Source organism: Alosa sapidissima, chromosome 3, assembly GCF_018492685.1.
Source record: "Alosa sapidissima isolate fAloSap1 chromosome 3, fAloSap1.pri, whole genome shotgun sequence".
Taxonomy (NCBI): domain Eukaryota; kingdom Metazoa; phylum Chordata; class Actinopteri; order Clupeiformes; family Clupeidae; genus Alosa; species Alosa sapidissima.
Genome location: NC_055959.1, coordinates 25,662,900 through 25,680,227, shown reverse-complemented (window position 1 = coordinate 25,680,227; position 17,328 = coordinate 25,662,900). Strand labels below are relative to the sequence as shown.

General features: G+C 43.6%; 1 protein-coding gene across 1 annotated transcript; it reads right to left on the bottom strand.

The window, feature by feature from the left end:
* Nucleotides 1–615: 615 nt before the first annotated feature.
* ramp2 (receptor (G protein-coupled) activity modifying protein 2) lies at nucleotides 616–16,061 on the bottom strand. Its single transcript, XM_042087482.1, has 7 exons — nucleotides 15,858–16,061; nucleotides 6,248–6,379; nucleotides 5,166–5,266; nucleotides 4,513–4,567; nucleotides 2,625–2,663; nucleotides 2,266–2,443; nucleotides 616–2,180 (listed from the first exon to the last, which is right to left on the bottom strand). Exons 1-7 carry the CDS (start codon nucleotides 15,910–15,912, stop codon nucleotides 1,931–1,933), a joined length of 810 nt encoding a protein of 269 aa, XP_041943416.1. The 5' UTR covers nucleotides 15,913–16,061; the 3' UTR covers nucleotides 616–1,930.
* Between the last annotated feature and the right edge of the window lie 1,267 nt (nucleotides 16,062–17,328).

Here is a 17,328-nt window from a genome sequence, read left to right as displayed (position 1 = left end):
GCATCCAGTTGCATCCCACTAGCAGGCGTGGGAACACAGAGTCTGGATGAACACCAGGAGTAACAGAGGACTGAGTTGGAATCTAATGTGTATACAATATAGTGTGATGAAAGGGCATATTCAACGGGAACAGTATGATGACCTAATGTACATAGCTCCCCAAATCTCTCCCCAATGACCAGTTCACAAAACACAGATGTCCAAGATCCTCTGCGGGTGTTCAGGGTCAAGAATGAAAGCGCTTTTGTATGTAGAACAGATTATATTGTACTTCTGGTCTAATCTCCATCCTGTCTCTGTGTAGATTATAACTTGATTAACCAACACTTCACATTGATAAGAGGTGAAATGTGTATCGTTACATCATTTTTACCCCTCATATCAATCAATCAGTCATTTTTTAATCCAATAGAGAAATTTACATTATTTAAGTGCTGACTCCAAGGTGTTGTTATTCCAAGAGAATGGTTTTGCTACATTACAGGTTTACAAATGCAATCAACAAACGCTGAAGCCATTGAGGAAGGGAAGCACAATGACCAGTTTACAAACTCTTAATTTATCCTGAACAATACATGACACACTTCATGTTACAAAGTACATCAACAGCATGAGTACACAAAGAGTAAATATTTATTTGGTCATTCAAACTGAAAGACTCTCATTGGCTTTCATTGTCATACAAAAACAGCATATTGCCATTACATTGTTATTGCATTATTATGTTATCTAAAAATATATCTACGGCATGGACAAATATACCAAACCGGGTGCCAGAGATGAGAGGAATCCTGAGGGTACTGCCAGGCGCAAGCCTTGCAACCCTCATTAGGGGACAATGCCCGGAAAACATTTCTTGCCATTGTGCTGCTGAGGCTTGTCCTCAACCCTGACCCCCCACTTCCTCTGCTAATCGGAGCAGTCCATTCGGGCCATCCTCAACGCGACTGGCCTATCGTTGGAGAGCACACCCTGATTTTCCTATCAGATGATGCTGGCCACTATTCTTATCCCTGCTACATTCATCAGTTAGGTAAGCAGTCGGCTAATGGAGACTAGAAAAACTTCTCTTTTCCCAGTTATTACCATTTCAAAATACATATTATTTATTATTATTATTTATAATACCATCATTGGCTGCAATGCCCTCGTCTTGTGTTTTTTTTTTTTTTTTCCTGCGGGTATCTCAGTTGGGACAAACAATGGCCCTGTCACTCAGCAAGCCTTTGGGGCCTTTGTCATCAAAGTGATGCCAAAATTACTTAAGTGCTTTGAAAATAATGTTTATATGAATATATAATTGACTGACAACCTCTATCCTGTACATTAGTTTAAAATATGTAAGTGGCAGATTCTTAAATGTGTAGTTCCCGTTCTGAAATACTCAATCTAGAAAAAACATCATAAAGCCAGCCAAGTATTGGAGACCGTTTTCATCTCCTGTCCACTTCAACAATGTGCAATTCACCCCAAATGACATCACTGAAGACATAATTTCTAGTCAAAACTAGATTCCAGAGTTCACTTTAAGTTGGGCCACTTCTGATTGGTGAGCATGCCTGGTGCATGAGAAGCACATCATTCCAGTGAGGTAAGCTTCACTATCTATCACACAAAGAGGATGATATAAATATAAAAATCATGTGACATTAACCATTGGGAAAAAGTTGTGGGCTGCACAATTATTATAATTGCATTAGTTCAAATTGTTATTACAACTGAAAATCAAATAATTGTGCAGCCTTATGTCCAAGGCATTGTGTTAAAAAAAAAAACAAAAAAAAAAAAAACATAATTTGGCATCACTCCAATCTGAATGGATGGAGACAGCAGAGCATGAGATGAGCTGCTTGAGATGATGTTGGAGAAGTGTGTGTATGTGTGTGTCCAAAGCAGCATGGGCAGCAGCGTGAGCAACAGTGACCACACGTCAGGACCTGCCGTCTCCATTCTTGGTCTTCAGCACAACGAGGATGACCATGGCAGGGATGAGGCAGATGGGCGTCATGACCAGGGCAAACACGATGCTGGGAGGTGGGTCCCTCAGCTCCTCCACGGCACAGTCTTGAAAGAATGTGGTGTGAATGTCGACAAAAACCTTCTCCACATCAGGATTAGGCCATGGAATCAGCAGACAGTCAGCGATCTCCTCTGTGCACTCTGTGAAGGTGTTGTAAGGCCTATGGCATTTAAAGGAGAGTTATTAGTTGTAAGTTTCCTTCCACACTGGATTAATATTAAATAAATATCAGATAGCCTACTTACTCTTGCACCATATGCCACTGACAAAGGTTTGTGTTGTTAAACTGATTCATGGCACTTATAAAAGGGTGGTAACAAACGTGGTCATGTAGAGCTTTGTAGCATTCACTCCTTGCTAGGCCAAATTCCTCACAGACAGAACAGTAGTACTCCCGACAATGAGTGGTTTTATTACCACAATCTGTAAGGTAACGGTTAAAAATCAGCTTATTTCATATAAATTGCTTAGGCAAGTAGGCTTAATACGAGTTTGGCGCCCTCATCTAACCAGTTAATAATTTAAATGCTTATTAATGCCCTTTCTGAGACCTAATGATGAGGACAACAATAAAAAAAAAAAATATTTTTTTTTCTTATCTTACCGTATGTCGTTCTGTCGGAATTCACCATTCCGTTGGTATCTAAAGAAAAGAGAACATTCCTTTTGAATGAAGGGAGACATGTTCTAGAAGGCTATTCAACTTTAAAATACAAGCCTGCATCGCGATCTCCAGCCAGAACTAGTGACTCCGTGCAATATTTTGACAGAATTCCTGAAGGAAGAGCATGGTATACGTTTACAGTCCAGTTTAATCACACTTACGGAAGAAAACAGAGAGGAACACTCCTAAAAAAGTCAGGGTTCCCCTCATGACAGAGAAATCGAAATCGAGGCGGGACTTGCTGACCGTCTGCAGAGGCTTCCAAGCGTGCCGAACAGCACAGGGCATAACAGGAAATGCAAGAGGGTGGGAATGCAACGCGCTGTAACCTCCGGTTACCAGATGTTGGGGTCTTATCAGCGGTTACCAGTGGATCCTGACGGCGCCGGGACTGCCCACTTTTTGACCGCTCCTATCGCTCTCCTTTGCTCTTCTTTTCCATCTCCTCTCACGTCTCAGTTTTCATGTGGAGAGGTGGGTGGGTAATATTGTAGTTTGCCCTGTCCACGTTTCTTTTCCAAACGTAGGCAACCCAAGACCAGGTGCAAAACTTTCGAAGAAATAGCCTAATCTTTTTATTATTTTTCTTAGGCTACCTCTACTCGTCAATTGCAATTTCATACATCAGGTGCTTTTCTGAGTTTTCAACCATCATAAGAGGACACTTATTTCCTTGTCTGGCATGGCTGGGCCACAACATGCACCTTCTTAGACTTAGAACGTTTTGGACCAGTCACAGTTTCAGAGCTTTAGTTCAAAAGAAGTGAGGGAGGCTGTCCAGAGTCCTCAGTGAGCCAGGCGCTTTATGTAACATTTGCAGGCTGTTTGCCATGTGAGTGCAGTCTTGGTAAGACTTCAGACAACAAACAGTCTTTTCTGGACATATAAACTACAACTTAAAGACTTGTTAGAAATGTTCAGATCAAATTTTACCCTTTTGACTTATATATGCATTGGCAGCCGGTGCCTTTAGATTGCTGACTTGTTACAATGTGCTTTGGCTCAGTGTTATAAAGTGGTGTTGCTGTCCCTTGCCTGTCATATTGGGTTGGGTTGTGGTGTGTTTTGTAGGTTCGTTGTTAATGAGATTTTAACATGATCTGGTTGAAGGAGACGGACGCGTGGATATTGCTGACAATAAGGTTTTGATTAACCTTTGACACAGTCCATGTGTGGGCCATGTGGCCAGTCTCACTGGTCCTGCGCTGGCCGGCAAGCCTGCCCTGTGTGTTTGCTGGCCTGAAAAAGATTCCCCATGGCTGTTGCTCTTGGCAGTTAACTCAATATCTGTTGTGCATTTTCTCAGCAAGAGGCCCCTCCACAAGTATGTTTGTTCTATCTTGACTGACTTGATCTCCTGTGGACTTATGCTCACATCACATCTCACACATGATCACAGAAACCCATCTTGTGGAACACGGTCAAAAACACTGCTGCTTGCTTTAACCATAATTTCCCAAAGAGGTTAGAGAATCTTTCGTATTGTCAAGTTGATTGGTATCGACCTTTAGATACAGGAGAGGCGAGTGGAGAAGGTCCATTCCTTTGTTATTTGTCACATTTTCCCTTACATGCTTTCATCACTTGAGTCTTCATCTCGATGATGGTTTGATGTTGGAGGTACACTGGTGCTGAGTTCCATGACACCACTAAAGCTATAGGACCTGCCTGATTGACGAGGGATGTGTTTTGTCTTGTGTGTGTGTGTGTGTGTGTCTGTCAGTCTTGTATTTAAGGCATTACAGTATTTACTGGGCCTGGCCTTCTTTGAAGACCTGATAGGGTTCAGCTTTCTGTGCATGCATATAGAGTAGAAAAAGGTTCTTACTCGGCTTGTGTGTTTCATGTGTAGGCACGGGAGAAGAGGGACGGACAGTCTCGGTCTAAAAGTCAAGGAGGAGTTTTATGTCAAAATTCATTTCAAACTTACATTTGTGCTTTGTTTTGTGAAAATCAAGGTGGTTATCAAATCAAATAACTGAGTAAGGTTAGAAGTCACTAATGTGTCCCTTGTCTGTGTCTCGTCTTGCTGCAATCTATGAGAGGCCAGGCTGCTTGGTAAATATACACAATGATGGGTAGAAGATTTTAAATAACAGGTAAAAGTCTCACAACATTTTGATACACTCTCTTTCCACTCAATATGAGAGATCTTTGCTCCTGTGTTGTTGTAAAATGGGCTAATGATGTCTTATTCATAAGGCCCTAATACAATACCTGCTTTTGCTCACATATTATGGAGCAGTCACACACATTTTGTCCATTATAGCATGCTATTGACCTGATAGAAAATGATCATCTCAGTGGATTAGAATATATCCAGTATGGTACAAACATCCATCCCAGCTTCTTCCTCGGCTAACTGAACAAAAATCTGGGCTTGGCTGACTACATTTATCCAAAGAATTTGGAATGTATTGCATCCAACAGATTACAAGTTTAACATTGCAAAGACCCAAATCTTTAATGTAGATTTCTCACCCAGATCTGCTTGGTGCTCTCTGGATCCTTCCTGTCCCCCATGTTCTTGCTCTCATTCACCAGAGCCCTGATGTTTCCCAGCAGCAGGCTGGTGTAGATCACTATGAAGACAACACACAGTCACACACAGGGCCTCTCAGAAAGAAGTCTTAATATAGCCACTCACAACACAGTGATAGTGTGTAATGTGCTGTTTTCATTGACAGGCATGCGCGCGCACACACACACACAGACACACACACACACATTTATTTATTCATTTAGCAAGTAGCTTACAAAATGCAGAATGAGAATGCAGAGGTTTAAGTCATTTGGTCGAACAAGATAGTGGTTGAAAGAAAAGGTGGTGCATACATGATAAATGCATGCAGCACACACACACACACACACACACACACACACTACATAAATATAGCAAGGGAGTGAAATCTATGAGATGTTAGACATATTTCTCTTCTAATTGAGATTCAGTACCAAGTGAGTCAAAGAGTTGCTGAGTCTGTGGGGGACAGGGTGGGAAAGGATGCTCTCCTCCCATTCTTCCTGTGCAAAGGGTCTCGGGTGGTCATTTCCTGTACTCCTCACTGTGGTACACAGCAGTAAACACTGCCTCGCTAAGCCTAGCTATGGAAATTAATATTTCTCTCTCAAATTCATTGACATTACTGTAATATTTATTTACTGTAATATAACTATTATGTAACAGGTAATGTGTGCATGTAGGGGAAACAGCTTTTCTTAGCAACAACAAATAACTAATGTTGACTTCAGTTGTCAGTGTGTGTTCATTGTGTGTGTGTGTGTGTGTGTGTGTGTGTGTGTGTATGTTCACTAGACTCATTTATTACCTCTACATCTGTTCCCCAACACACTCCCTCTGGCACTCCAAAACTGCCTGTGAGAATTCAACTCTCCAGTCAGCTTAGCACAGCTACGCAAAAACCCAGTGGTCTAAAACAGCTCTGTCAAGCTCTGTTTCTCCCTCTTTCTCTCTCTCTCGCTCCTCCTGTCTCTCTCTGTTCCCCCTTTTTCTTCTACATTTATTTCACCAGTAACAGTCGAGTAAGAATAACACAGCTTACCCCAGACGAGAGGAGAAGGAGCGGGGACCCAGGCTGAGGTTCTCATGGTGTCGGCTCGCCTCTGTCTCTCCTCGGCCAACTCTGAGCGCATGTGAGAGAGAGAAAGAGACACTCGCCTGCGGCAGGAAAGCTCTATAAAAACAACAGGAAGTGTTAATTTCCTCAGATGGGTGGCGAACACTCACAATGGGACTCCAGCACCAGCAGCCTCTTATGCTCTCTCTCTCTCCCGTCCCACCACACCCAAATCCTTTTTTTTTTTCTTTCCATTTTCTGGTGTGAGCCCCTCTCTCTGCCCCTCTCTCTCTCTCTCTCTCTCTGCCTCTCAATCTTTCTCTCTCCCTCTCTCTCTCTTGGCCTTAGAATAAATATAATCTTCCATGCAGATTCCTCTATCTGCATCTAAGACACAGTCTGAACATTGAAGCCTTCCCTTGTTCAGATTTTACCTTGTTCAGATTTTACCTTTACCTTCAGGCGTCAAACACATACACTACGCTAATGTAAAGCACAATAAAATAATAATAATAATAATAATAAACCAGAGAAACATCCCAAATGCTCCTTGGGAACACTCAAGACCTGCTGGGTTTCCATATCTAACCCTGACTGAGAGAGACTCCATTAGGTCAATGTAAGCCATAGCAGTGTACCAAAGATCAGGACTTTCAGGCTAACATGTTCTCTTGGGAGAACATTGACACAAGTGTCCTACCACTGCTGGCAGCCTCTGAGAGACACCTGTCACTCTGGGCTATAGTGTATATGTACCATACTGACCCCGCAAAGCTGTGGCACTGTTTCTGGACCTGGCAGGGGTGGAACAGTGGAACTAAATGAATTTGAGCAATCTCTCTTAAACCTTTGGATTCAATTACTCTGTCAAGAGTCAGCGTGACAATTGATGTGTTAAGCTGCATATGAGTTCAAATGACCACCTCACCATTATAATTTTGCCAGATGTTGATGAAAGCCTTCTGAATGAAAACAGGTTATCTGTGTGAGTGTGTGTGTGAGAGAGAGTGTGTGTGTGTGTCATTGCGTTTCTTTGCCTTTGCGTATTTCCAATGTCTGTGTCTAAGTGTCTGTTCACTGCCTCAATACTGACTCTCGGCTATCTCTGCATTCCACCCCTACCACGCGTTTATCTCATTCACAAATATCTCCCTGTGGTCTGTGAACAGGGACATCCAGTCAAGCTTGGGAAGGGTTTATGAGAAGGCAAGCCTCTGCTTCGCTGATGTCCAGCGCAGCACTACCGCATGATGTTAGATAAATAACCACTGTGCCTCACTGAAGCTTAAGATCGTTGCCATGTGAACAGACATCGAATAGACTCGAAGCACCACATGTGACTGAGTGCAAAACTCCAAGAGTGACCTGTTGTCTTCTCTTCCACTTCCTGGTAACTCCTTTCAGAAGTGTTTAGTTTTTTCTCCACAGATTTCAGGGACTACTGGTGGAAATTAAGCAGTTGTTGCTATAACCTGGTCCAAGACATTTTCTCTTGTATTACAAGATTAATGTTTATATGTGCATTGTCCCTGTTTCAAATAAATACATTTCCATTCCAGTATACTTTAAATCTGACACTAAGTTTTTGTAAAACACGTTGATGGTATGGTATGGTACAGTGTTTTCAAATGTTTCTCCGTCATCACAGACGTAGATGACATAGGTGTAGTCTGATTGCTACACCCTGAGCACTGCTGGAGAGAATCCAGTGAACCACATATGGGTCTCTCTCTCTCTTAGACTGCTGGGTCCGAACCAAAGACTCAGAGCTCATATAATGTGTTTTTGTTGTGTTAAAGATAAAGCCTGATGACAAACACTCCCCCACCCCCCACCCAGCGCTGGCCCTAAGGAATGGCTTTCCCTGCTGCTGACGCACGCGTGGCCCAGACGCTCTCGGTGACGCACAGCGCAACACATCATGCTGCACAATCACAGTGTTTACCGTTAACACAGCTCTGGGACTGGGCAGTGTTTTAGCTAAAGTGCACACACATACACACGCATATAATCACAAACAAACACACACACACACACTAACTCAGCTGTTCCCTTCCCTCTTTCCCTCTCAGCTGGGCTTGGACCAGGGCCTTGTGAGTTCAGAGAGGCAAAATTGTTTCCACATTTTCGTCCTAATCAGAGTTGAGTGTTTCTTCTCTTGCGCGCTGGCTCTCCGTTGATCGCACACTGTAACTGATTTAATGACCGAGGAACCGTGGTGTAAGAGCTGGCTAGAACACTTACTACAGGACAGGGGCCCAAGGAGGAGCTAAGGGTAACTAAAGGTCACTCTGCACCACAGACACATCCGATGTGGAACAACGCGCATGGGAGCACAACGCCATCGAGGATGACAATGTGTTTTATGGAGAATGATTTTTCGCTCACCAAAGACCCATGTTGTCTTACGCAAACATGACCAATCATCTCAACAAATGTTGTCTCAGTATCAGCCAGATGTAGGCAGGGCCTGTATTACAAAACCAGATGATTGTGGTGATCACTACTTTGAAGCTTTCTGCAGATGTTTTCCTTCTTGAGTTGGTGGACATAAAGCCAATGTATGTGCACATAAAGCTTTACATAGAAAGGCCTAGGGATGTGATAGCCCAACAAGTTTGTCTTTGTTTGCCTTTTACCAGTGTTTTTTTGGTTACACTTTATTGACAGTGTCGACATAAGAGTGACATGACACTGTCATGAACGTGTCATAAACAAGTCATAAATGTTTATGACATAACGCTTCTGTTATTAAGCGACATTCGGTTTTTGTCATAACAAGTTAGGGTTAGGTTTAGAGTTAGGGTTAGGGATAGGGTTAGGGTTGGGGTTAGGATCAGGGTTAGGTTTCATGTGTCATGACAGTGTCATGTCACTCTTATGTTGATACTGTCAAGTAAAAGTGTTACCGTTTCTTTCAATTCAGTCAGAGCTATAATATTACATGCTTGGGCCACCTTGCAGTAGCCTTGTGATAAACCATCATATCCTTGAGATCTCTTGAAATCATTGTGTAACTGGTCACAATAAACTTCAGGCATCTCTCAATTCTCTCAATTATTACTTTTTATATGAGTTTGTTCTGCAGGAATGTTTTGGTTCTGTCTCCACCCTGGGGGCAGTATGTTCTACCATGAACCTATACTTAGAAAACTTCATGTCCACTGAGGAGGTAGATGCAGAAACAAATACTGTTTCATACACATTCCTGGTGTACTTCAAGTCCAAATGATTGTGTTTGCGATCTAAATAGCATGTTTGGGTGATTGTTAATTTAGATAAACATATAGGCCTAATTACCATACATGTCAATTAAGAGAACATAAAATAATTAACAGGGTGTTGAAATCGATTCTATTTGTCTGTCAGTCAATCAAAAACTCCTGTTTTATCTGCCCATGACAATACCATGTCTTGAGTCTGAGTAACAATCTGATAACATACTTATGTTTCTATTTGGCAAACACTTTTAAGCAGTGACATACAATAGTGAAGGAGAAGCCAATTAAAATAAGTGTGACAATCTTCAGATTCAATACAACATTGATGCAAATCACAGTGTATTGACATATTTAAGCATTTGGTATTTGGTAATATCATGTGGATGGATGTGTGGATTTGTGACAAACTGAGACTGAAAATGGGCTAAGACTCTAGTTTCTGTCAACCAAATGAATGCTATACAAATGTATGGAAATATCCTAAACTGACACTAGTTCATTAAAATCACCATTGTTGACTTTCTTGTTAAAATGACACAAACCAGCTCAAGATGTTTGCCTAATAGTTCATAATACAGAGATCACAGGATCCCCTCGGTTTTGAAGATACTGATTCCTGTTCAGAGCGCCAAAGCCAACAGAAAAAGGGTAAACTATTCAACAAAATAGTTTCCGCAGATAAGAAAACAGGCTTTCCCCTCCGGCCAGAGTTGGCTTTGGCTCTAAGGTCCAGGATAAACAGCTGGTCAGCAGGGGGGCCCTCGGCCAAGGAGTGGGATGACTCAGGACTCCAGTGAGGGGAGTGGGAGAGAGCGATGAGGGGGGTGAGAGGGCTGATAAGGGTTGGGATAAGGGATGAGGAGGAGGACCACTGAGGGATGAGGGATGAGGTGACCGATGAGAAAGATAACCAGTGATGAGCTGGGGTAGATAAGGAATAGATGAGATGAGATGAGAGTGATGAGAGCCAGGACATTTCATCAGTGATGGGAGCCAGGATATTATATGATGAAGTAATTAGAGTGAAGTGATGGGAGAGAGGTATCAGTGGCAAGGAAAGTAATGGAGAAACCAATGATAACGAACATAGCCTGATCAGTGATTAACAGTGATAAATGTAATGATAAAGAAAACAAAAAAGGTGGAATGTTTCACAACTAATTAAAGGGACACCAGGCAAGCCTGATGCTTTTTCTCTACGAAACTCCCCCTCGCTCGGTCTGAAGCTCTTTTCCTTTTCTTTGAGTCTTCCGTCAACGGTTTTCGCTGCTTCTTCGCCGGCTCTGCCATTATACACACATTTGCAACAATCTCTAGCGTTTCGTTAGCCTGCCTCTGTGCTGTAAACTGATCCTGCGTCGGTCGGCGAGTAGGATACACAGAACTTGCAAGTGGGATATTCTTCTTACAGGCAGTAGGGGCGGGCGAGAGAGCCTTCATTCGCCCCGTAATGGGTCATTTAACTATATACTGATTTACGAAGATGATTAATTAACGTTGCCTGGTGTCCCTTTAAGGTAATTGGCAACATGATTGGAATGCTATTTTTCATACCCAGAGAGGCAGAGTCTCTTAGTAAAGATGTAGGGGTATTCATCACTTTGTGTAAACCTGTAAAATTATGAAACAATTTGTAATGCTTTTTAACATTAAATTGTGAAGTATTTGGGGAGTTCATCATCTACAGTACATAATAGAATTAAGATATTTAGGGAATCCAAAGAAGTCTTTGCAAACAAGGACTAGAGCTGAAAAACAATATTGGATGGGCGTGGTCTTTTGGACCTCAGATGGCACTGTATCAAAACCAGACCTGTTTCTGTACAGAAAAGTATTGTATGGGCTCAGGAAAACCTCTGATAACCAGTCTATGAGCACAGTTGGATACTCAATTCAGAAATGCTAGTAAACTTTACCATGCAACAGCCACAATTGTATTTAGACATGATACAGAAATGCCACCGGGCCTGAGCTTGTTTAAAATGGACTGAGGTAAAGTGGGAAAAGGTCCTGCGGTTAGACCAAAATTCTTTTTAGAAATCATGGACTCATCTGGGCTAGAGAGGAGAGGGCTTATCCAAGTATCCAATCTATCCAACTTGTTTTCACTAGTTCGCCCGTCGGCATGATTGCTATACTGAGTGTATAAGCTAAGCGCGTGTTTGGCATGGTAGCTGGCCGTGGTCGTGGTATGCCTGAAGCGGAGATCGCGATAGAGCGATGGCCGCTTGCACCCCCCAGTGTAAGGAGGATGTGTAACTGGGCTATCAGTGAAATGGAGGAGTAAGGGGAGGAGGAGGGATCATTTTATGAGCGCCGCGGCGTGTGACGTATGGATAAGGAGGCCGGCTTAAATACCCTGGCGGCGGAAGACAGGCGAGTTAATTGCTGTCAATCATCCCTAAGGGCTCCTCCCGAACTTTGTTTAGAAATAATCATTTCACTAGTTTGCCCGTCGGCATGATTGCTATACTGAGTGTATAAGCTAAGCGCGAGTTTGGCATGGTAGCTGGCCGTGGTCAAGGAATGCCTGAAGCGGAGATCGCGATAGAGCGATGGCCGCTTACACCCCAAAAGAGCAGAAAGGAAGGCCACTACCAAAATTACATTTGCGCTTGCTTAGCAAGTCATAGATCCACTAGATGGAGTGGATGTACAGTAGGACTGATAGGCATCTGTGGACCAACGGCTCAGTATTTGATTGATGCTCTGATAGGCCAATGCATGCAGCTGTAGTAGCAGCTCCTATCCTGAATGCACAGAGTAGCGGCCTGCGGGAACTGGATTTGACAAGGATATATATTAGAGTCTGGAACCTGTGACAAGTGATGGGTACCCTTCATCTGAGATGAAGAGAGCGGGCTAGTAGGCGATGCTTGAGCTGACCGATATGAGATGTAGTGTGATGGGTATGAAAGCTGAGGATCTGAGGCAGAGTTGGATATGAATGGAGTGTCCTTTTCAGAACTGATCGGTTTAGTCTGATTAGTAGTAAACGTATTGTGTCCTGGTCTAACTCTCAAGATCTGCCATCGGGAATGAAATGAGACGAGGGGCATGTAGACTCACTACATCTCAGCAGCCCAAAGGAGGCCGGTAAACATGATGGAGGGTGAATCAGATTGCTGTGACATGAACCCCTTGCGAAGTATAGTGAGGCAAGCGGCAAGTACGCAAGAGTGGATCTTCGTTGTGCTTGCTCAGCGGCGGACATTCGTGTATTGCATAACCGTGGGAACGATGGGTGTCAGGGTTCAGCAGAGCTGCTGCCGCGAGGGTCTCGGGGTTCAGCCGAGACGTTGCTGCATGGTCTTGGGGTTCAGTGGAGTAGACATTAGATGGGTCCAGAACCTTGGCGGAGCTGTTCCTAAAGGTCCTATGGGCTCGACGGAGCTGCTTCTGCATGGGTCCTGGGGCTCGTTGGAGCTGTCGTTGCCTGGGTCCTGGGGCTCGGTGTAGTTTTTGCTGCATGGGTCTTGGGGCTCAGCGGAGCCGTTGTAGCAGGGTTGCAGGAGCTCAGCGGAGCAGTTGCTGCGTGGTTCTTGGAGCTCAGCGAAGCAGTCGTTGCATGGGTCTTAGGGCTCAGAGTAGTTGCTGCATGGTTCTTGAGGCTCAGCAAAGCTGTCGTTGCATGGGTCCTGTAGCTCTGTGTAGCTTTTGCTGCATGGGTCTTGGGGCTCAGCGGAGCCGTTGTAGCAGGGTAGCAGGAGCTCGGCGGAGCAGTTGCTGCATGGGTCTCCCTGAAGCTGTTGTTGCATTGGGTCCAAGCTCATTCCGTACTATCTGTGGCAGCCTTAAATAATTCAACCTGGGCTGAAAGAATACTTTTAGAATACCATTACCTGATAAAACATGACATATTCAGCATGATACGACATACAACACATAATACATGATAGGCAGATAAGGCATGAATAGCATGAATGGTGAGTATCCAGATGGAATGAAATGGCTGTGGCTAATGAATAGCTGGGGAGCCAGAATGGGACGTTGTGATCCGAAGCACTCGCGGAGTGCTGATAACCCGCTGCGGCGGGCTGGTCTAGCGCGGAGCCGGGGAAGGGATGGGTGGGTGGGGGGGGGGGGGGGTAGCGACGCAGTCCCTACCGGAGCTGGTGCTTGCTAACTCGTAAAGAAAATAGGGAGCTAGCGAGGTGAGTTTGAACGGACGCCTCTTCATGAGTCGTAGCGTGCTGTACAGACGAGACTCCGGGAATGGAATGGAGAGGGGGAAAAAAAAGGGGGAGGGGAGGGAGCAGTCGTCAGAACGACTGGAAGAGGGGCAGCGGGGCGGAGGGAGTAGCGACGCGGTCGCTACCGGGGCCGTCTGAAGAAGTGGAGTCGGATCCGGAAGTACGGCAGAGATGCTGCGGGAACGAAGTCGGTGGTTAAGAACCTGGGCCGCTGGCGTGGCTGTGGCTGAAGCAGCGGAGTGATACGCTCTGGAGTGTGTGGTGCAGGAAAGCGCTGTCAAGAGCAGCCTGCTTCCTGGTCAGCAGAAGAGAATGAATAGAGGGAGCGGGAAGGAGAAAAGATTGGTTTATAGGACTTAAATAGGAGTTAAAAGACGGAGGAGGATGGAATTTCCGACCTACGGAACAAGATGTCGCGGTAATGGAGTGCTGCGGATGTGTGCCGCTGTCCAATGATTGGAGCAATGCAATAGCCATAAGGTTTTGCAAAGCTTATATCAGTGAACTAGCTTGTTTCTATACCCCGTAGAAGATACATGAAACGTTGTGAATTTAGTCACGATAAGTCGAGCGACGAGTAAGAATGAACAGGTATGATGAGGGATCAGATTCCAAAAATAATAAAGTGGAAATGCATGGATTCCAATTTCAAGTTTCCAGTTCCAGTTTCAACTGGAATCCATGCATTTCCACTGAATTATTTTTGGAATCTGATCCCTCATCATACCTGTTCATTCTTACTCGTCGCTCGACTTATCGTGACTAAATTAAAGATGGCTGCAAACGCTCAACTTCGTGAAGATACAAGACGATTTATACAGACAGTAAGTAAACTACCAGTGTTTTTTCAAAGTTCTCAATGTCTCGTTTTAAATGGCAGGGCCCTCAGAAGTCTACCAATGAAGTGTGGAGATACATTGAGCCTCTTAAATGGTGTAAAACAGTGATTTATTTGCATGGCTAGCCCGATGCCGAAGCACCACCATTGAAAAAGCTGTTGGTAGCATCGGCTAACTACCGCCAGATTTTGGAGTGCAGGGGACGAGCCGAGATGGACTATGAGACATATGGCACACTCGGCATCATGTTTCAATACACTTTAGGTCAACATCACACCGGAATTCTCCTTTAAGGTTGAGGTTTATCAGTTCGTTATAAGTAGCTTAAATATCCAACAGCGCTAGTATCAGTTTATGAGAAGTCACTGGACAACTATAGGAAGTGAATGAACAAGACCTGTTCGTTTCCGATGCCAACACGGATTACGGATTGAGTGATCTTCGGAAGATACTGTAGGCCTCCGCTGGATAGTGGATAGCCTACAAATTTCAGACGCTTGGTGGCGAGCCATGTTAGAATTTAGAGCATTTCTAGTTACCTGGATAATCTTGCGACGTGAAAGCGCAAGCTCGGAGTAGCCTGATGTTAGGGCAGTGATCCTCACTATTTTTTTCACAAGAGCCGCATTGGCAGTGCAAAATCAAAAAGAGAGCCACTTTTAAGACAACATACTAACTCACCTTTGCAAATGTGCATGTCTACATATAAATATCCCACAAAAACAATAACACATCCAAAACAGCTAAATATATACAGCCAATGCTTAATAACTTCCTTTCACCTTAATTATTTGGGTGAAGGAAGAAGTATAATTCAGATATTTGCGTTTTTAGTGCAGTATTGTATGTTTATGAAGCACATTTGAAAAAATATATTGACTGTGTTACCACATAGCCTACAGTGGGTCCCATTTAGAAATGGCCACATAGCACATTCGCGCTTTCCGTGATACACGCAGCTGCATGAAATGTATTACAACTTATCGCCACAAGGTGGCAGTTTAAGTCCGCTGTAGCATTGCCGGTAAACAGGGCAGCGGATTGCATTCAAAGGCGTTGCAAGTAGTGGCAGTGAGATACTGTAAGCAGAACGAAACTAAAGATCACCTCGTTGAAGTCATACAGTATACAAGGCTAAATCAGAGCCTACTTTTGTTTTTATCAAGCCGGGGTCAGAGATGATGGCCTTTGGCGAACAGTTTAGGCCTACTCAAAATGAGTAAAACCTGCATGCGAGCCACCAATAATAGCTTGACGAGCCGCGCAATGAGTAACACTGTGTTAGAGCCTTGAAGTAGGCTGGGGTGAGTAGGCTATAGCATAATCGATAGTTGTAGCTTGCCCTTGCTCTGTGCAGTGACCTGAAAACGCTGGTGAAGCAGGTGGCTGTAGCCCATTGACTGGATGTAGCTTTTGGATGGTTAGTGAAAAGACCCAGCTCCATTACGTCTGCCTACCGAGGCTTTGCGACTCCAATAATTTTGCGAGCGCCGCAGCGTGTGACGTATGGATAAGGAGGCCGGCTTAAATACCCTGGCGGCGGAAGACAGGTGAGTTAATTGCTGTCAATCATCCCTAAGGGCTCCTCCAGAACTTTGTTTAGAAAACATCATTTCGTGCTCAGTTTGAAACCCAACATCTATGACATGCACATCTGGCAAGGCACAATGAATTCTGAATGAATGTATACAGGTTTTCAGCTACATATACTGCCATCTAGGCAATGTCTTTTCCAGGGAAGACCTTACATTTTTCAGGAAAACAATGCCAAAATAAATTCTGCACAAATTGAAACAGTGTTTCTCCATAGAGGAGTAAAGGTGCTAAAATGGCCTATCTGCAGTCCAGACCTGTCAAATTTGGTGCATCGTGGAATGAAAAACATGATTAAGAATACCCAATACTGTTGAGCAACTGAAATCCTATATCGGGCAGGAATAGGATAACATTTAATTCTAAAAATCTTCAAATATATGATTTGAATAGTGACTGATAATAATCTGACTGATTATTTTACGAATTATTTAAGTCAATATTGAATAAAGTGATGGAAAGACATAGATAAACAAAAATGATATAAAAAGACAGGAAGCTATGTGACAGCAAAGTGACAGTCAAGCTTGAGGCAAGTGACTTCAGGCAAGCAGGCGCTCTCCCTTTGAAACACCAGAGGTCACCATAACACTGTCCACTCAAAGCAGTCCTACATGAAGAAGCATTATGGCGCCACCATGTGTCCAGGTTGCTGCAGTGAAATTAAGTGAGGGAGATTTGTAGGCTACCAGAGTGGACAGACACATCTGACAAAAGAAATCACCAACCAAACACACTAAACCACTGACCCCTCAAATAAATCACAAGAGAACAAACAAGAGACCTGTTTTTAAGCTCTGCTTGTTTTACCACTAATTTGTATGTTTCATGATAGGCTATTATTGCTAGGCTCTTGTTGTTATTAGGCTATTATACACAATAACTACAATTATAAGTAGGCCTATCGTAAACTATTATAACACTGTTTATATTGTTGAATTGTCAAAATAGATTGGACTAAAAAGTGGACAAAAACAAAGCATTTGCTCAAGCCATATTTATGGATGTGAAATCTGTCCTCTCCAAGTGTAAACAAAACAGACACTGTCAACTCATATAATTCTACTTGTATGTGGCTTGTCGGTCAAATATCCTTGATTAGCAGGCTATGGCCAAATTAAGAGAATGCTTGGTGGAAGAACTTTTACAGGTCTGATAACAACGCCATGTTTCCACGTGTGATGGGTGAGTGGAGGATGCTATGAGAACAAAGTAAAAGA